This window comes from Callithrix jacchus, chromosome 4 (assembly GCF_049354715.1).
Source record: "Callithrix jacchus isolate 240 chromosome 4, calJac240_pri, whole genome shotgun sequence".
Classification (NCBI taxonomy): domain Eukaryota; kingdom Metazoa; phylum Chordata; class Mammalia; order Primates; family Cebidae; genus Callithrix; species Callithrix jacchus.
The window spans coordinates 145,553,865-145,574,807 of NC_133505.1; the positions used below are offsets into that span (position 1 = coordinate 145,553,865).

General features: G+C 39.1%; 1 protein-coding gene and 1 long non-coding RNA gene across 3 annotated transcripts in view; one reads left to right on the top strand and one right to left on the bottom strand.

The window, feature by feature from the left end:
- The window catches only part of LOC108591313 (uncharacterized), a 54,682-nt gene extending 53,726 nt beyond the window's left edge, over positions 1–956 (bottom strand). Inside the window, exon 1 of the long non-coding RNA XR_013534580.1 lies at positions 720–956. This is a non-coding gene — a long non-coding RNA (uncharacterized LOC108591313). The remainder of the gene's footprint in view (positions 1–719) is intronic.
- Positions 957–991: 35 nt separating this feature from the next.
- CCDC28A (coiled-coil domain containing 28A) lies at positions 992–20,943 on the top strand. 2 transcript variants are annotated; one of them, XM_002806733.6, is made up of 6 exons: positions 992–1,125; positions 3,321–3,520; positions 7,846–8,009; positions 12,612–12,766; positions 16,028–16,050; positions 20,378–20,943. In XM_002806733.6, exons 2-6 carry the CDS (start codon positions 3,363–3,365, stop codon positions 20,430–20,432), a joined length of 555 nt encoding a protein of 184 aa, XP_002806779.3. In that variant the 5' UTR covers positions 992–1,125; positions 3,321–3,362; the 3' UTR covers positions 20,433–20,943. The 2 variants fall into 2 exon arrangements, with proteins under 2 accessions (XP_002806779.3, XP_054110450.2); XM_054254475.2 differs by lacking the exon at positions 20,378–20,943 and adding an exon at positions 17,876–18,614 and having other exon boundaries at positions 16,028–16,101.

Here is a 20,943-nt window from a genome sequence, read left to right on the forward strand (position 1 = left end):
TTTTAAAACATTTCAGATTAAAAAAAAAATTCGCGGGTGGTAGAAGAACACCCTATCCTAGAAGCCAGGAGACTGGAGTTGTCTTTGCTCTGCCTTTTCTAGCATGGATACAATCTCAAGATACAGTTTCCCATTAGCTAATGCGGGGGGAATATGTGGTGTTCCTTCAGTCTCTTCAATCCAAGGCCCTGTAAATCTAAAACCTTCCCACCTCCCACTCCCACACCGGGACGGCAACCCAGACCAGGCAATGAAACGTGGATTTCTTCCCTCCTTTAAGATAGAGCTCTTTCTCTCAGCCTGCAATTCCTTTTCCAGAGGCTGTAAGCATAATGGAAGTAGAACTGTCTTTGGCGACAGAGAAGACACCTGCATCAATGAGACTTTCTCAGCCTCAAATTCCCCATTTCTAAAACGGGGATTATAACACCTACCTATAAAATTCTAGAGAGGTTTAGATATAACGTTAAGTCTAGGGCCCGACCAGAGCAGCTATTAATAGTGATAGCAGACTCTCATTTAGGGGCTCAGCATCACGGTCGCTGAACAGAATCACACTTTTCCCACTGCCTTGGAGCCTAAGTTAGTTTAGCCGCGAGAATTCCGGGCAACCAATGGAAAACAATCATGGAACAGTTGAAAGGCGACACTCTGGTTCTGCCTTCCGGTTTGCTCGAACAGCATTCTGGGAATTGTAGTTCATGGGATCTGACACTCACCGAGGGGCGGAGTAGCTTCCGGGAAGGGTACTGCATTTCCCGTTTCTACCTCCACTGCACCCGTTTATTGCGTCTTGCTTCTGGGTCACAGAGACTAGAAGGACACTCCCAACCATGAGTCTTCCTTTCTATGCGCGCCGGAGTTACAGCTGAAGGCAGGACAGGAGAAGCAATGAAATGCCAAGGGCGGAGACACAAGCGACGATGGGGGAGTAGGAAAAGGCGGGGCTTCCGCCTGGGGCATGGAGGCTCCTCCTTCTCACGTCACTTCCGTAAACAAAGGGAGCTGCGGAGGCGCGGGTACCGGGATGTGATCGGGACCCTACCTGGGGCTGCTGCGGTGGCGTCTGAAGCTGTCGGGTCTTTGCGGGTTGCGGAAGGGGGCCCCAATCCCCTTCTTCTTCAGGTATGTAGTGGAAGCAAAGAAACTTACGCAACTTGCCCCTTTAGGCCTTTCCCACCGCTGTGGTCACTGCCGGGTACCCGGCGGTGAAGAGTCATCGCTTCGGCAGATTGGGGAAGGGGAATGAAGTGATGTCAAGGGGGATTCCCAGTGGTCCTGCTTGGAGGCAAGATCTGGCACTTAAAACCAACGTGTGAATAAGTAACTGTGAGCAGTTTACTTAAGCCTTCTTTAAAAAATTCTTTGCTGTTTAATATACAAGAAGGGTTTCGGTGCTCTTGTGACAGATGTGACTTTCCAAAAACGAGTAAATCGGGAGTGCTGGCTCCCCAGAACATTGTGGTTTAGAGCAACATTAGTTTGCTTTACTTCCTAGATTTTTTTTCTTCTACCACCAAGTGTGTATTAACATCGTTAAATTTCAGGCCAGCGTGTTTATGCGTATCTTAAGTTTTTACAGATCCTTGACTCTTCAGAGAACTAATAACCCATCGTCTCTATTCAGTCATCTTTCAAAGTTCTATTTAATTTGTGCTTCATGTTGGGACAACCCCAGAATTACTGTTCTGCTTCCAAAAGTGTGTGGGTTTTTTTTTTCTTTTTAATTTTGTTATGTTTTGTTTTTTTCCTGAGACGGAGTCTCGCTCTGTCGCCAGGCTGGAGTGCAGTGGCGTGATCTCGGCTCACTGCAATCTCCGCCTCCCTGGTTCAAGCGATTCCCCAGCCTCAGTCTTCTAAATAGCTAGGACTACAGGCATGCACCACCAAACCTGGCTAATTTTTTGTATTTTAGTAGAGACGGGGTTTCACCATGTTGGCCAGGATGGTCTCGATATCCTGACCTCATGATCCGCCCGCCTCAGTCCCCCAAAGTGCTGGAATTACAGGCGTGAGCCACCGCTCCCGACCCAAAAATGCTCCTTAAAAGAAAAATTGTTAACCAAGGTTTAAGTGGATTTACAATTGGTATCTGGGATTAGAGACTGGGCATTGGAGCCTTTCCCAGAAAGCTCTTCTTTGGGGGTATTGTAGCTGCAGTTGTGATTGTCTAGCGTCAGCCAATTTAAGGTCAGTGGTTTCAATTCCAGTGCCAGTGGCGCTAAGTCCAGGCAAAAGCAAAAAAAAAAAAACTATTTTCATTAAATTTCTCAAATAATTATTGTAAGCGACAGCAATGTGTTTGAATCTTTTTGAATGGTCATGGCATGCTTAAATGAAACACAACATGCAAAATACAGCCAATGTTTCTTTAGACAATTTACAGTCTGATGAGGTAGATAGCCATATAAATTCTTCATCTTATGTTACATGAAATAATGAAGAAAAATTTAACATTATGCACAAATAAAATCTGGAAGGGTATTTAAAAATAGATGGATGTTAGAAAAATAGAGCTGATTAATACATAAAGTAAGGGGACTATATAAGGATAAACAGGAGGCCTTACACATATTCCCCATGAAAGGGCCCTGCATAACTTCACATTGTTAACTTTTTTAATATGGACAAAACCAAATATATATCATAAAATTCATGTTTGTTTGGAAATGGTTAGAGAAGGCATATTCAAAATAGGCAAGGAACAAGTTTGATTTTCTAGAACTTCACTTGATTACCCAACTAGAATCAGTATTAGCGCTAGCTAGAAACTGAGTTTCTGTTTAGTAGTTGAACTAAGGCTTCTAGTTGCTTTTTAAAATGCTAGCAAAATCCCCCTGACAATTTTACGTCTGTTTGAATCTAGTTGGTTCTTCTTGAGCATACATTTTGGGAGAGAGACCTAAAGGCTATCTGAAGCTTGAATCAGGCTGGGAATATTATGTGAATCATTTGTTTATTGTTTATATATTGTTCCCCTTGTAAAATGTAAGCTTCTTGAGGGCAAGGACTTTGTTTTGTTCAGTGCCCTCTCCCCAGTACCCACAATAGGTCTGGCTTGTGGAAGAGAATTAGTAAGTATTTGTAAGATGAGGGAATAAAGAAATGGCAAAAGCAAACAAACAAAAAACTTGTCTACCAGACAATTTTGCTGGCAGCTTATGGGTACATAGTAGAGTAAACTTAAGAGACCCATTTTCTAACATCTTGTGCCCTCTGGAATTCTTGATCCTCTTTTGACCTGTGAAATGGGTCTTTGAGTTTCTTACATGTTTGTATAGTATAGTATACATATATAATCGTTGTATTTCCTTACTTAGGTCTTAAGAAGCTGGCCGTGGTGCAATAAGGAACTTAAAACAATGGAAGAGCGGAAAGTGAAGAGGAGGAGTCCTAAGTCTTTTAGTGCCCACTGTACTCAGGTTGTCAATGCCAAAAAAAATGCCATTCCAGTGAGTAAAAGCACAGGGTTTTCCAATCCTGCATCGCAGGCAGCTTCACAGCGGCCAAAATTAAAAAGGTGAATTCTCTTCTTTTTACATGTTCACAGTAAAATGTCGCTGAAGTAAATCCTGACTCAACTACTCCTTCAAACATTTTTTTGGTCTTGGCTTGACTTTTAAAACAGTTAAGGCATCTATTATGTGTGAGTTAGAAGAATAATATATGAAAGTTACTGTGTATAGAGATTGGAAAATGCAAAATGAACTATTGGTTTGAAGGCCCTTACTTTGTCTCATATTAAAATATACAGAACAAGAAAACTTGCTGACCATGTTGATGAACTAGTCAGAAATGGGAAAAGGGAAAAGGTGAAATAAAGTCAGCAGGGTTTTTTGTTCTCTCTCTCTCTCTCTCTCTCTCTCTCTCTCTCTGTCTCTCTCTTCACTAAGCTGAGTGTTTGTGCTTTGGTAGTTTTTTTAAATTTATTTTTAATTTTACATATGTATATATTTTAAATATGAGGTCTCACTGTTGCCCAGGCCAACCTTGAACTTCTGGGCTCAAGGGATCTGCCTTCCTCAGCCTTCTGAGGGGCTGTGACAGCAGGTGTGTGCCACCACACCCAGCTTGCAGTTTTTATTTCTAAAAGATAATGATGTCATTGTTTTGCATAAATAATTTGTTTTTTTATAAAAATTCAAACACAGGACAAAAGAAATTCAAAACGCAAAGATTCCAACATCTAGAAATAATCATTATTTATATTTGGTGAACATCATTTGCATCCAGGATATTTAAAGGAAATAGAAGTGACAAGTTTATATTATATGTTACTGTTACATATATGTAAGTATTTTGTAGTATTAGGTATTTGGAAGGAATGATTATAGCTTTATAGAAAAAAGTGTCATATAATGTCAATCTTTTTTTTTTTTTAAGATGGAGCCTCACTGTGTTGCCCAGGTTGGAGTGCAGTGGCACAATCTCAGCTCACTGCAACCTCTGCCTCCCGGGTTCAAGTGATTCTGCTGCCTGAGCCTCCTGAGTAGCTGGGATTACAGGTGCTGGCTACCACGCCTGGCTAATTTTTTGTATTTTTAGTAGAGATGGGGTATCACCATGTCAGCCAGGATGATCTCGATCTCCTGACCTCATGATCTGTCTGCCTTAGCCTCCCAAAGTGCTGGCATTACAGGCATGAGCCACCACACCTGACTCTTCTTTCTAATTATTAAATAAATTTTCTCACATCCAAACTCACCCTGCTGAGTTAGTTAAGGAAATGCCTGTTGCATTCTATAGCTGCTGGGTTTACACATAGTAAAAGATGAGATTACTGCCTTGATGATAATCTCTCTTTATGGAAGCAGAAAGGATATAGCCAAAGACAAGAGAACATTTGGAAGAAGTATTCCAATGAGCACCAAATGATAAACAAGAGTTTTGAGGGTTTCCTTTGAATAAAGTTTCAGAATGAAAAGGGGTTTTCCTCATGGAGGAGTTTAATTTAAAGTCAGATTTTGAATGTTTATAGTTGGTAGGAAAAGAAAACCAAGAGATTTTTAAAATAATCACTTCTTTGTCTATATTTTTAAAAGCAGTTTCTTTGTGTCGTTGTCATTTTTACTGGTGGTTGAATTTCCACACCGTCTTCTAGATGTAGACTTCCTGAGGACTGGGACTATATGCATCATCGTTGTGTGCCTGACAGCACTTATAGTGTGGCTTTGGACGTAGTACAATTTCATTATGTGCTTTTTTATTGTTGAATTGTGTTCACATAAAGTGAGAGTGTGACATAACATTGAAGCAGGAATAAACAGATTTTTTTTTTTATCTTTTGTGTTTGTTTTCTGAGAGGGTTGTTAAATGATGTACTGATGTGAAACTTTTACTTGGAGACACTTCCAAATTTGAGAGGAAAAAATACATTTGTCATGCTGAAACCTCACACTCTGTAATAGTTTATCTCAGATGTTAAATGTGAATATGAATCTCTCAGGGATTTTTTTTTAGAATACAGATTTCACATCAGTGTGGGATGAGACTTCAGATGAGTGTTTCTACGAAGCTCACAAGTGAGGTTGCTTCTATGGGTCATGGAGAGCACTTTGAGTAGCAAGGTATTACATAATGTATGTAGTATATATAAAATGCAGACCTTGCTTTGGGGAGAACTATTATTGACCTGTCAACAATGTACCTATTCTAAACTTCTTTCATGTTAGGAGTATTAGTTGCTTTGGCTGGTCACAGTGGCTCACGCCTGTAATCCTAGCACTTTGGGAGGCTGATGTGGATGGATTACCTGAGGTCAAGAGTTCAAGACCAGCCTGGCCAACATGGTGAAACCCATCACTACTAAAAATACAAAAAGAATTAGCCAGGTGCTGTGGTGCGCATCTGTAATCCCAGCTACTCTGGAGGCTGAGGCAGGAGAATTGCTTGAACCCAGAGGGCGGAGGTTCTGGTGAGCCGAGATCATGCCACTGCACTCGAGTGTGGGCAACTGAGTAAGACTTCATCTCAAAAAAAAAAAAAAAAAAAAGAATATTAGTCTCTTTCTTGTGTGCCCCCTCCCCTGCCTTCCCTGGGCATATATGTATCTATATATATATATATATACACACATATATATACACACACACCCTACTTATCCTTATTGTGGTGAGGACAGCTGTGGGAAGATGTCTTCATTCAACATTATGTTAAAACTGAGTAGTGAATATACTTCCATGTCAGGATTTGTAGCGTGCATTGGGTTATAAAGATAAATTACTCTTTCTCCCATTTTGGCTGTTTAGCCCCTTGTTCTTTAAGCTTTTGTTCACTTATCACTTGTAGGAAGCCTTCTCTGGTTGGCCCCAGGCTGAGTGAACTGCTCTTTCTCTCTCTTCCTACGTCGCAGTGTGTGTAACATCGTCACTCAAATATTTGAGAGCCTGGTATATGCCAGACATGTGTAATAAGGACTGATTTAGTCTAGGGGTTCCGAAAAGGCCTTCCTGAGGAAATAGCATTTAAACTGAGACTTGAAGATGTGTGGGAGGCAGCCTGGCAAAGATGGCAGTAAGTGGAAGGATGCTAACGTAGGCAGAGGATTAGCATGTAAGAAGATAAGAGAATGGATTTCTAGGAAACTAAAGTCATTCAGTGGCTAGAGCATAAACAGGGAGAATAGGGTTTCTTAGGGATATTAGATTATATCCAGCAGGCAATGCAAAGCTACTGAAGCTTTTTTTTTTTTTCTTTTTTTTTTTTTTTGACTGAGTCTCACTCTTTCACCCAGGCTGGAGTGCAGTGGTGTGATCTTGGCTTACTGCAACCTCCACCTCCTGGGTTCAAAGGGATTCTCCTGCCTCCACCTCCTGAGTAGCTGGGACTGCAGGTGTGCGCCACCACACCTGGCTAATTTTTGCGTTTTCAGTCGAGATAGGGTTTCACCATCTTGGCCAGGTGGTTGGTCTTGAACTCCTGACCTCAGATGATCCCCCCACCTGGGCCTCCCAGAGTGCTAGATTACAGACATGAGCCATCATGCCTGGCCTACTGAAGCATTTTAATTAAGCAAATTATATAATCTGATTTTTCTTTTTAGAAATGGACTTGGCTGCTGTGTGTGGAGAGAAGGGAGATCAGGGATCACACACAGAGATAGGGAGGCTGGTTGGGAAGCCGTTTGGTTAAGAGATGGAATGGTGGCAGGGGAGAAAGAAAACGAGAGATTAGATGTTTTGTGGGTAGAATTGATAGGACTTCATGACTGCATGTAGGAGCCCTAGGAATTCGTAGGAGTCAAGGATGATAACAAGTTTTTAGCATTCCATTACATTGTAATTATGAATTTAAATACCTTCCCTTCTTAGACTGGGCATTTGTGGATAATGTCAGCTACAGAGTAGGGACCCCATAACCACTTGTAGACTACTGATAGTTCAAGGAACAAATAACGTTTAGAAGAGAAAGGTGTACTACGGTTTACTGAGAAATGAAATGTAAAGCATAGGATAATAAAGACAAGTTTTTTTTTCTGCAGTCCAAAGAATTAGCATATTATATAAATGTATTAATCAAACTTTTTATATGCCTTCATACTAATACTTTATACATTTGTTTGCAGTTTTTCACACCTGTTTTTTTCACTCTGTTGCCCAGGTGGAGTGCAGTGACATGATCTCAGCTCACTGCATCCTCCGCCTCCTGAGTTCAAATGATTCTCCTGCCTCAGCCTCCTGAGTACAAACTGTTTTTTCTTTTGTTTTCTGGCTTGGAGTTTCTAGTTTTGTTTAGTATTGACTTTATTTGATTTATTGCTTTTAAGGGAAATTCCATTTACTTCACTAAAAATTAATCTAATGGCCTAAAAAGATAGAATTTATGTTAATTGCATCGTATTTACAGAGTGATGAAAGAGAAGACCAAACCTCAGGGTGGAGAGGGAAAAGGCACTCAGTCAACTCCGATTCAGCACTCCTTCCTCACAGATGTCTCAGATGTTCAGGAGATGGAGAGAGGCCTGCTAAGTCTTTTGAATGATTTCCACTCTGGAAAACTTCAAGCATTTGGTAAGCAATAGATGTCTCTCTACTGTATTTTTCTCTACAATGTTTGCAGCCTATTTTCTGGGTGTATTTTACTCTCCTTTTCAAAGTGTCAGTTTCTTTCTTAAGAAAAAAATAGCCCACAGGTATACAAGGCGATCATCCTAGATTTTGTCTGAGAATACAGTTTGCCTTCTAAAACTTCTGGGAAAAAGTGATTTTTAAGAGGAAGGGTTAGCTGAAAGTCAAAGCAGGATTGCTGTTATGAAATAAGTGTCTTGCAGCTTTAAGCAGTAAGAGGGACAGTCTTGGTCAGTTAAAATATTGTAGACTGAGTATCTTCATTTTGAAAGTATCAAGATTATTTTCCCTTACCCTCTTATGTTTAAACTTATTTCTTGCCCAGGATTCCTGATTGAAAGTTAGAAATTAAAAGAATCCAGTTTTCTTGTTTTTTTTCATGAAGACGTAAGAATAGTTAACTGATTGTCCCATTAAAAATTCTGAACAGGTATTTTTTGATAAACACAGAGTTCACAAAAGATATAGTCAGATTTTTCATGTGCAGTTTGAAACTTATTTGTAAGCTTTTTCTAATGATAAAATTATTTCCCAGTATTTTAAAAAGCAATTTCAATATTGTCGAATATGTATAATCTTTTAAACAAATGTTTAAACTTCTCCAATTTTTAGAAGATGCATAATCTTATACATATGCATAAATGTCCACATACATACTGAATTCTTAAAATATTTTTCCCTTCCCCATGTTTTTTTTACTTGACTTCCCTATTCCCTCCCTTATCCTTTCTGCTACTTCCACTTCCCTTCATCCCAACCATTTGTTAACAATCCAGGGTATATATCTTTTCATATTTTTATTTTCATTATTTAATACAAGTGGTATCTTATATAAGATATTCTGTATCTTGCTTTCCTGCATAAAGAGTATCTGATGGAACTCTCTCTAATGCACCTCAGATGGCTCTAGTTCTTAATGGCAATGTAATATTCCAAATTATGGATATACTCTAGTTTATTCAACCATGTCTGTATTGAAAGGCATTACTTTGTTTCTCATTTTGAGCCACCTAACACAATGGTGTAGTGAACATCCTTTTACATATATCTTTAGGCCGGTGCTTTTATTCTTTTGGGATTGAGTCTCATGAGTGAGATTGCTGGGTCAAAGCATATATATACTTTTAATGGAAGTATACAGATTGCTTGCAAAAAAAAAATACTGCACTTCTAGGTTCCATCAACAATTTATGAAAGAACATTTTTCCCTGAATTCCCACCAAGCTGTAGGTATTATTTGTCTTTTAATTTTTACCAGTCTCTTGGTGTAAAGTGAGATGTCTCTTATCATGAGTTTGAAGATCCATATGTGTTTTCTAGATTGTTTGGTAGGTCCTTTTCAGGACCTTTCCTCAGTTTTCTACTTGGTTATTTATCCTTTTGTTGTCCCTTGTAAAGAGCCCTTTGTGTTTTAGATACTAGCCCTCTGACCTCTATTATGTATTTATTTTTGTTCACTGAATTTATTCTCTCTGTGCACTTTTTTATGGTGTATTTAACCTTGTAAAAGTTTTTACTTTTTGCATTCTCAAACACGTCTGTATCTTTTCTTCATAGTTTCTGGGTTTCCAGCTTTGGTTATGTTAATATTTGAAAGGATGACATTAAAAGTACATTATTTATCTCACAAAAATACTTTATTCTACCCCTACCTCCTTGCTTTAGCCCATCCCAGAAAGGTGGTATCTTCAGAATACTTTCACTTCCCCTCTCTTCCCTTCTTCCCTCCTACCCTTGAGATGTAATCTTGGGACCACTTCCATGCCTTTGCTTTTTCCCAGCACCTTTCCTCCTCTACTCTATGTTGCCTTTGTGTTTTTGGATTGAAGTCCTTTCTTGTCTTTGTCTGTTATCCTACTGATTACTCTTTATAATAAAAGTATTGCAGATGAGAATTCCATTGCCAGTGAGATTCTTTCTTACCAGGTAATTTATATTTTTCTGTCTCAATGATTAAAAGATGTTTTTCTTTTATCTTTAAAGGTTAGGCATTTTCCAGGATATGCTTAGGACTGTCTTTTCTCATCAATCTGCCTGGGAATCAGTGAGCCCTTCATATCTGCTGACTCATCTTTCATCTCACGTAACATATTTTCTATTGTTTATTATTTCTCTTCCATCTCTTCTGTTTTCGCCTCTGAAGCTTCTGTTGTTCTCATGGTAGGTCACCTAGATCCGTCCTCTGATTCCCATTTTTTCCCCTATGATTTCTACCTCTTTTTATTTTTACTGTACATTTGCATACATACACACAAACACATATCTGGAGCTATTTCTGGTTTTTCCACTTGACCTTCCAAGTTACTAATGTTGAAAAACATTACTAAAATAGAGGAAATATGACATTTTACTGTAAAGAAAGGATGATTTTGAGAGAGCTATAACTAGCTTCAACATTAGTAGTCCTTAACATAATGTACTATATTTCATTTTATGAAGATGTTATAAAGCTGGCTAGTGGAAACTAGTATAATTTATATTAATTCATATTCAGGATATGTACCTCAACTTTAGCTGAGATATATTTTACCTTTGTAGTACCTTTAGGAAAAAGCAAAAGTTTTGTTTTTTTTTTTTTTTTTGGAAAAAAATATACTATCAAGGGATTGCAGAGTCTGTACTTAAAACTAAGGAAAAGATCATACATTTTGTGTATAAATTAGTTGCTCTGGGCAGATAATGTCATTTCAGAGGACTCTTGGTCAATACATAATGTAAGACCTATCCATTAGCAGTTAAGTCTTGACAACTGTGTAACAGTAAAAAATACTGCATTGTATTTTTCATAACATTTTGCATGCTTCATAAATCTTTTCATTTAGATTTCTTAAAGGAAGAATACGCAGTTGGTTGGCAAAATGATTCACATTTGAAGTCATTATTGAACTTTTTTTTTTTTTGAGACAGGGTCTCTTTCTGTCACCCAAGCTGGAGTGCAGTGGTATGATCACAGCTCACTGCAGTCTCGGCCTCCTTGGGATCAAGCCATCCTCCTACCTCAGACTTCCAAGTATCTGGGGCTACAGGCACATGCCACCACACTGGCTAATTTTTGTATTTTTTTTGTAGAGATGAGGTTTCACCATATTGCCCAGGCTGATCTTGACCTCCTGGACTTGAGCAGTTCTTACACCTTGGCCTCTCAAAGTGTTATGATTAGAGGCATGAGCCACTGTGCCCAGCCAGAACTCTTTTCTTTTTTTGTTTGAGACAGAGTTTCACTCTCTTACTCAAGCTGGAGTGCAGTGGTATGATCATGGTTCACGGCAGCCTCAACTTCCCCAAGCTTATGTGATCCTCCCACCTCACCCTCCCGAGTGGCTGGGATTACAGGCATGTGCCACTGTGCCTGGCTAGTTGGCTAATTTTTTGTATTTTTGTAGAGATGAGGTTTTACCATGTTGCCCAGGCTGGTGTCGAACTCATGAGTACATCAGCCTTGGCCTCCCATCATGCTAGGATTATAGGCATGAGCCACCTCACTGGGCCTAAAACTCTTCCTTTTTTTTTTTTTTTTTTTTTTTGTGAGACAGAGTCTCACTCTGTCACCAGGCTAGAGTACAATGGCATGATCTTGGCTCACTGCAACCTCCACCTTCTGGGTTCAAGCGATTCTCCTGCCTCAGCCTCCCAAGCGCTGGGATTACAGGCACCCGCCACCATGCCTGGCTGATTTTTTGTATTTTTAGTAGAGATGGGGTTTCACTATGTTGGCCAGGCTGGTGGTTTCCAGCTCCTGAGCTCAAGTGATCCACCCACCTCAGCCTCTCAAAGTGCTGGGATTTACAGGTGTGAGCCACTGTGCCCAGCCGGGCCTAGAACTCTTAATTTCACTCAAATAATTATAAAATGTTGGGTCACTCAGTTCAAACAGCAGTTGTCAAACTGGACATGATTAAATGGTGCTGTTTTGCTTTTACATATTACTGTTGAAGAAAATATATTTTCTCTACTTAAGGGATGATTTTGATTTTTCTTTTCCTTTTTTCTATTTTTTTTGAGACAGGATCTCGTTTTATCACCCAGGCTGGAGTACAGTGGCTTGAACACAGCTCACTGCCACCTTCACGTGCTGCCTGGGCTCAAGCAATCCTCCTGCCTCAGTCTTCCAAGTAGCTGTGACCAGAGGCATGTGCCACCATGCCTAGCTAATGAGTTTCTTTTTAAATTTTTTTTAGAGGTAGGGTCTTGCCATGTTGCCCAGGCTGGTCTTGAACTCCTGGGCTCAAGCAGTCCTACTGCCTCAACCTCCCAAGTGAGGGGATTTTAGGTACAAGCCACCATGCACAGCCTGATTTTGCTTTTTAAAAAGAAATATTTCCTATCTGATTTGCTTCAGTACCCAGAGTCATTTCTTAGGTTGGTCATTGTTTTCCTGGTCAGCAATTTGATTTGTTATTAAACACAGAAAATATTTATGATTAGCTAATTTACAGAAGAAAGAAAACTTGTTTCTTTTAGAGGGCCTAGAGTTTAAGTGTTTTGACTCAAGGCTGTTATTTTGAACTGTCCTAATGATTATTAATGTTCTGGAACGTTCCCAAGGAAATGAATGTTCCATTGAACAGATGGAACATGTTCGGGGAATGCAGGAGAAATTAGCTCGCTTGAATCTGGAGCTCTATGGCGAGTTAGAGGAGCTTCCTGAGGATAAGAGAAAAACAGCCAGTGACTCCAATCTGGATAGGCTGCTGTCAGATGTAAGTATCATTCTTTTGCTTTGTTCTTTTAAAAAATATGTTTTATTGCAAAAAATTTAGCTTTTGAACTATTTTAATTTATACAATTACGTGGTTTTTAGTATATTCACAATGTTGTGCAGATTGCTGTTGAACTGCCGAACATGTTCACCACCCCAAAGAGAAACCCTGTACCTCTCCATTCTCTCCTCTCCCCATCCCCTAGCAACTCCTAATCTACTTTCTGCCTTTATGGATTTGCTTACTGTGGACATTTCATATCAATGGAATTATACACTATGTGGCCTAAGTGGATAATTTTTTTTTTTTTGAGACAGAGTCTCGCTCTGTCACCAGGTGCCAGGCTGGAGTGCAGTGGCGCAATCTCGGCTCACTGCATCCTCTGCCTCCCGGGTTCAATCAATTGTCCTGCATCAGCTTCCCGAGTAGCTGGGACTACAGGCACATGCCACCACACCCAGCTAATTTTTGTATTTTTAGTAGAGACGGGATTTCACCATGTTGGCCAGGATGGTCTCAATCTCTTGACCTCGTGATCTGCCCACCTCAGCCTCCCAAAGTGCTGGGATTGCAGGCATGAACTACCACGCCCGGCCTAAGTGGATAATTTTATTTAATGATCAAGTTTCATACATGTTGTAAAAACTTTCCTCTTTTTTGAAAGAAACATAGTCCAAGGAAGTTATCATGTTTACATCTAAGCATGTATTCTCACAGTACAGATACTGGCAAATCTGAAAGCAAAACTTTTGCTTCTGTACAGATATAATAAAATCTTAAGATATAGAGGATAGTAGTCAAAAAGACCTTTTCTGACGTGACAATACATTTTGTGTTATCTACTCAGGTGGTGGTTACTTGTTTTTAAATAGAGAACTACATTTGGTGTTTCTGCTAATTTAGTTCACTGCCATATGTATAACTTTGCTAGGGCTGCCAAAACAAAGTACCACAGACTGGGTGGCTTTAACAACAGAAATTAATTTTTTTACAATTCTGGAGGCTAAAAGTTGGAGCTCAAGTTGGCAGATTTGTTTTTTCCTGAGACCTCTCAGTTTGTAGGTAGTCGTCAGGTTCACATGGCTTCTTCCTCTATGCCAAGTGTCCCACTTCGCTTTTCCTGCCAGTCACATTGGATGAGGGCCCACCCTAATGACCTCATTGTGACTTAATTACCTTTTTAAAACCTGTGTCTTCAAATCTACTCACATTCAAGCTGGGTTCGGTGGCCTCCCAAAGTGCTGGGATTACAGGTGTGAGCCACCATGCCCAGTATGATTGTTACACTGAGAAATGTTAATTGAATTTGCGTCTAAATTTTTTTTGGAACTAAAATAAATAAAAATTGAATTCAATACACTTTAGTTTTAGATTCCCTATTAACAAAAAGGGTGAATTTCTACTGTTTTTCTCTCTTCCAAATAAGTAAATGTGAGGGAACTTGTATGCCAACATTTTCACTATTTCCAGTCTATAATCTTTGTATTTCAAGTCTGTCATATTCAGTCTTGCAAGTATTTCCATTTACAGTTCATTGTTTGTTTTTTTTGAGACAGGGTCTCACGTTGTCACCCAGACTGGAGTGCAGTGGTGCCATCTCAGCTCACTGCAGCCTCAGCTTCCTGAACTCAAAGCAATCCTCCTGCCTCAGCACCCCTAAGTGGCTGGGACTATAGGCACGAGCCACCATACCTGGCAAATTTTTGTATTTTTAGTAGAGATGGGGTTTCACCATGTTGTACAGGCTGGTCTCGAACTCCTGAACTCAAGTGATCCACCCATCTTGGCCTCCCCAAGTGCTGGGATTACAAGTGTGAACCACAGTGCCCAGCCTTACCAGTTCATGTTTTATATTTTTTTCCTCTTAACAGATAGAAATATAATTTGCTATACATTTAGGAGAATAACAGTGGTATAGTGGAAAGAACACTACATTTGAAACCAGAAAGCCTTTGTTGAGTTCAGGGTCTGCATTTGGGTTATAACTGAGCAACACTGAGCCATTTAGTTAACCTTTTTTTGTAATTCAGATTTTTCCTTCTGTAAGATAAAAACGCTGTGGTCTAAATGTTTATGTCCTCCCAGAAAGCATATGTTAAAATCTTAACTTAGAAAGTAATGGTAGGAGGAGATGGGGCCTTTGGGAGGTGATTCGGGCAAGAATGTGATTAATGTCCTTATAAAAAAGGCCTGAGAGAAACCCCTTATCCCTTCTACCATGTGAGGACATGGGGAGAAAATCTTCCTGTTCCATGAACCAGGAAGAGGTTCATGCCCTCCCCAGACGCCAGATCTGCTAGCTCCTTAATTTTGGACTTTCCACCCTGTAGAACTATGAGAAGTAAATTTCTATTGTTTATAAGCCACCAGTTTATGGTGTTTGTTATAGTGGCCCAAACAGCCTAAGACAACGCAAGATAAATTCTACCTTATATAGAAAATTGAGTGACATGAAATCTTTTTGCAATCTATGATAGTTTTAAAGATTTTGATCATTTAAATTGCAACTTTTTTTCTTTTAAAAACTATTAGAGATGATTGTTATTATGCCTGGTATTTATATTTATAAGTATTTATAAGAATACTTATAAAACTCCAGTTTTTATCATCTGTCTTCATATTCTATTTTTTTGTAGAAACAGGGTTTTGTTATGTTGCTCAGGCTGGTCTTGAACTCCTGGGCTCAAGCAATACTCTCCCCTCAGCCTTCCAAAGTGTTGGGATTACAGGCAAGAGCCATCAGGCCTGGCCTCTCTTCTCATATTCTTGTTTCATACATGTTAATGCTACTTTGTAATTATTTTTGCAAAAAGGAATTTTTCGACCTGAAATTTTTTTGAAAGTTTTTTTCTTTCATACTTTGCCTTTTCATTTAAAGAAAGCTTTTTTTTTTTTTTTTCTGAGACAATCTCATTCTGTCACTCAGGCTGGAGTGCAGTGGCACTAGCAGAGTTCACTGCAGCCTTAAACTCCTGGGTCCAAACAATCTTCCCACCTCAGCCTCCTGACTAGCTGGACTACAGGTGTGCATCACCATGCCCGGCTAATTTTTTTTTTTAGACCATCTTGCCCAGGCTGGTCTGGAGCTCCTGGTCTCAAGCAATTCTCCTGCCTTGGCCTCGTGCCAGAATTATAAGCACGAGTCACTGTGTCCAACACAAGAAAGCTTAAATGAAGAATAATGTATTTAAAAACAAATAGTTAACAACTATTTATATTTGTTATAAAAATTAAAAATAAATTTGTTTCTTTGTTTTGCAGTTAGAAGAATTGAATTCTTCCATGTATCCTTTGCCTACTCTCAACAGTGAAAAGTTTACAACTTACAATTTCTGGTGAATAGTCTCAATCAAGTTTTAGAAGGTGTCTTATTTAAATATGGTGAAAAAAGAGAGTATTATTCACTAGAGGTATCACTCTTCCTCCTTGGTTTTCTTTCTTTTCTTTGCTCTTTTCTTTTCTTTCTCCTTTTTCTTTTCTTTTCTTTTTTTTTTTTTTAGAAACAGGATTTTACTCCATGGCCCAGACTGGAGTGCAGTACCATGATCATGGCTTACCACAGTCTTAGCCTCCCAGGCTCAAGCAGTCTTCCCACTGCAACCTCCCAAAGTTCTGGGATTACAGGGTGAGGCACCATTCCCTGCCCACTTTGGGTTCCAAATTGAATGTTCTTGTTGTTTTCTATGCTGAAATTATATTTCTGGTTTGTTCTTCTTTGTTTTGTACTACTTTTGAATGTTTAAGACAAATTATTATTATTTTTAATCATGAGAATTGAGGATTAGGTTCGTTGCTATATAAGTTATTCTGAAGCTTAGATTCTGAGGCTAACTGGCAGTGAGATATTCAGAGATAATCTATACCTAATTTAATATCATCACATAGGAAATTTTACGTGAATAAAATTGAAAACTAGATATTATTAAAATGAAGCCTTTGAGGGATGCTTACACAGCTTGTAAAATGACATTTCATAATTAAATGTAGTTAGTGTATTACAGGATTAGCGTAAAGAAATCACCCAGACACATGTAGAATATTCAGGTTTTGACATTTCAATTTAGAGCAATTATTTTAAGAACTTTTCAAAATATATTTTTGAACATAACAATAGGCACAATGGTAAGGTACAAAAGAACAATGAGGAATGATCTTGCCCATAAGATAATTTAATTTGAGAGGTAGGATACATTCTCTGAACCAGCTATTAAGATACAAAGGATACTGGTTGTAGAGATTGGATATTTTAAATTTGGTTCTACATTTTGATAATGTAACCTTGGGCAAACTGTTTTACATCTCAGAGGGTTCTCCGTCATATAGGGTAATTGCTACATGTGATGATGTGTATGTGAAAATTTCCAAACGATATATATATAAATTACTATTATTACTATAAGATTATATTCATACTGTTGGTAACTGCTGAATTGTGCAGTAACAACAATTAAGAAATCAGAGCCAGGCACAGTGGCTCACGCCTGTAATCCCAGCACTTTGGGAGGCGGAGGCAGGCAGATCACTTGAGGTCAGGGGTTCAAGACCAGCCTGGCCAACGTAGTGAAACCCTGTCTCTACTAAAAATAGAAAAATTATCTGGGTATGGTGGCAGGCACCTGTTATCCCAGCTACCTAGGAGGCTGAGGCAGGAGAATTGCTTGAACCTGGGAGGTGGAGGTTGCAGTGAGCCGAAGGTTGCAGTGAGCCGAGATTGTGCCATTGCACTCCAGCCTGGGCAAAAGAAATCAGGAGGTATATACAAGTTCTATAATGGCAATTAGTAGCTACTCTTCATGAATACTTACTATTTTCTCAGTACTGTATAAAGGGTTTTATGTCCATTATTTTATTTGGCCCTACTTGGAAGTAGATGGTGTTATGCCCCCATTTTGCAGAGAAAGAAAATAAGGTGTTACATAAACTGTGGGGAGAGATTAATGTAATATTTCATTGTCAAGAAAGAGTTAAAACAGGGATAAGATTTGAGGTAATCAAGGGGCTTTTCTTGCAAAAAGTTATTTTTAACTATATTCCTTCAATGTTTTATATTCTTTCTCTGCTATGACACTGAAATATCTCCTATCCTTATTTGTGTCCTTTTTTTTTTAGATGGGTCTTGCTCTGTCACCCAGGCTGGAGCAGTGGCGTGATCTCGGCTCACTGCAACCTCCTCCACCTCGTTCAAGCAATTCTTGTGCCTCAGCCTCGTAGGTAGCTGGGATTATAGGCATGCACCACCACACCCGGCTAATTCTTGTATTTTTAATAGAAATGGTGTTTCACAGTGTTGGCCAGGCTGTTCTTGAACTCCCGACCTTAGGTGATCTGCCCACCCTGGCCTCCCAAAGTGCTGGGATTACAGGTATGAGCCACCATGTCCAGCACTTTTTTGTGTGTTTTTATTAAATATTTAGAATTTTTTTTTTTAGGCCACTTTCTGTGACTCAACCTGTGGTGGAATTTACCCACCACAAACAAAGCAGCAGCATATCCTATGTAATACAGAGTGTAGGTTTTGGAATGCTTGGTAAACAGCCGTGTAACCTTGAACCAAATCTGGCCACCATAGTTTCCTCACTTGTAATAGGTGTTCTCTCAGTATGTAAACTCTCCCCTCCTAATTTCCCTCTCTGTCATGACTGCCTGTCAATTCAGTCTCCAAGAATATTTTCAAATGCTTTCAAGGACCATAGCAGACACTGCTAATCAGGCATGGCCTTCTCTGCCATTGAGCCTAGATATGGATATGAAGGCTGTTTGCCATCTCTTTGTTACAGTTGTCAGGCATCATCGGTATCATCAGTTCTGCTTTTATTCTTCCTTCATTCTCTACATAATCCAGTACCTTGTCACCTGCTTATACCTTTTCCATTTTCTGTTCCAGTTCTAGAGTTGCACTGTTCAATACGGTAGCCACTAAGCCATCTCAAAGACTTAATATTTTTAAAATAACATAAAATATCTCAATTTTTACAATGATTACATGTTGAAATAATTATTAAAATATTATATACATATATATTTTTGAGACAGAGCCTTGCTTCATCACCCAGGCTAGAGTGCAGTGACAGGATCATGGCTCACTACAGCCTCGACTTCCTGGGCTCAGTTGATCTCCCACCTCAACCTCCTGAGTAGCTAGGACTACAGGTATACTTTATGCCTGGCTAATTTGTTTTTTTAAGAGACAGGGTCTTGCCATGTTGCCAAGATTGGTCTCATACTCCTGGGTTCAAGCGGTCCTCCTGCCTCAGCCTCCCAAAGTGCTGGGATTACAGGCGTGAGTCACTGCTCCCAGCCTGCTTTGTATTTCTATTGGACAGTGTTGCTCCAAACTTTAGACCTTGCTACAAAATTAATATTCCTGAAACATCACTTTCTTCCTGTCATTTCTATTTTTTATCAATTTTTTAAAACCATGTCAACCTTTTTAAAGGTTCTTAATAATTGGATCACATTTTTTTTATTCTTTTCATTCCCCCCAGGCTGGTTTTTTGGATGCCCAAGAACACATCATGTTCATTCTCACCATAATGCCTTTGTTCAGGTCGTACCTCCTACCTAGAGTTACTTTCACCTCCTTGTTCACCTTATGTTACATTCAAGATGACCACTTTCATAAAGAATTTCATTTGTACTGCAACCTAGCATTCCACATTATTTTATTTTCTGTTGATTTTTACATGTGTTAAATCTCAGCCTTCCCACTGGACAAGAATGTCTTTGATGGCAATGCTTATGTCTGTACATTTTTGCAACCTCTGCCATACATATACTGCAAGCATTTAGTTGCTTTCAGTATATTCATATCATTGAGTTGGGTCTTGAAAAATAAGTAACAGGTGGATAAATACAGGTCAATGAGAAAAATGAAAGACGGTGATTGTAAGAAAGGACTAATACATGCAAGATTCCCATCCTATTTCCAGTCTTCTTGAGGAACAATTAAGATAATTACAGAAAAGATTTTAGACCTGTAATGATTTTATTTTTGGACCCTTACACAGAATTGTTTTCCCAAAGATGATAAAGTGATGTCTTCTCAAAATTTTTTTTAATTTGTCTCTAATCAGCTCCTTACTATGAAAATGATTATTGATGCATTAAAAATAATTCTGGATCAGTTGTGGTGGCTCACACCTGTGATCCCAGCACTTTGGGAGGCCAAGGCAGGAGGGTTGCCTGAGGCCAGGAGTTCAAGACCAGCCTAGGCAACATAGTGAGACCCCCATCTCTAACCAAGAATGGAAAAATTAGCCAGGTGTGCTGGCACATGCCTTTGGGAGGCTGAGGTGGGAGGATTGCTTGAGCCCAGGAGTTCAAGGCTGCAGTGAGATATGAACATACTACTATACTCCAGTCAGGGCAACAGAGTGAATCCTTGTCTCTAAAATAAAATTTAAAAAAAGTATTCAAATTCTAGACAGAGCATAATGTACTACATTTAAAAATTGTCTTACCACATCTTAGTGTCTCAGTAGCAACACAGAGCTTTTCCTTAGAGCATATTTGTTTTAAATACCTCTTTCTCTTTGCTTCTGAATATAATTTTCAGAAATGTAAAAGAAGTACCCCTTATAGAGTGAAAATCTTCTTAACTGATGAATCCAGACAAAAACTCCATTTGGCAGATGCACAAGATGTTCCAAATACTTCTACTAGCTAAAATGCAATGCAGTTTGCTTTCTTGTGATTTGAAGAGAAGCATCAGTCTTTACTTTTCCAGCCAAATCCAGTAGCAAAATCATCTTCCACAAGGAATTAAAGTAATTAAAGTGCAAGTGCAATGATCATTTTCACATACTTCTTTTAGTAAATGTGACTCACTGTAATTCACCGTAACTGGACGCCTAGGCCTTTTGAAGGCTTAATCAGGAAATGTGATGCAGAGATTGTGCTGCTATGCTTCATATTGTTGCCTTACGGGATTATACTTGAAATACATTGTACTAATGTTCTTGACAGGGCTGAGGGATTTGTCTTTCCCGAGCTCACCAAACTTATTCCAGTGTTGATTGCAAGTTGGTGATGCACAGGCGTCTTGTGGCAGCCCAGCTTCAGTTTATGTTAGACAATCAGCACACACGCTGGTGTGTTTGCCAATGGCCAGTGATAAGAAATTAAATACATGTTTGTGAGATTTGCTATTTTTTTAATAAAGTAATCATTTTAAGTTA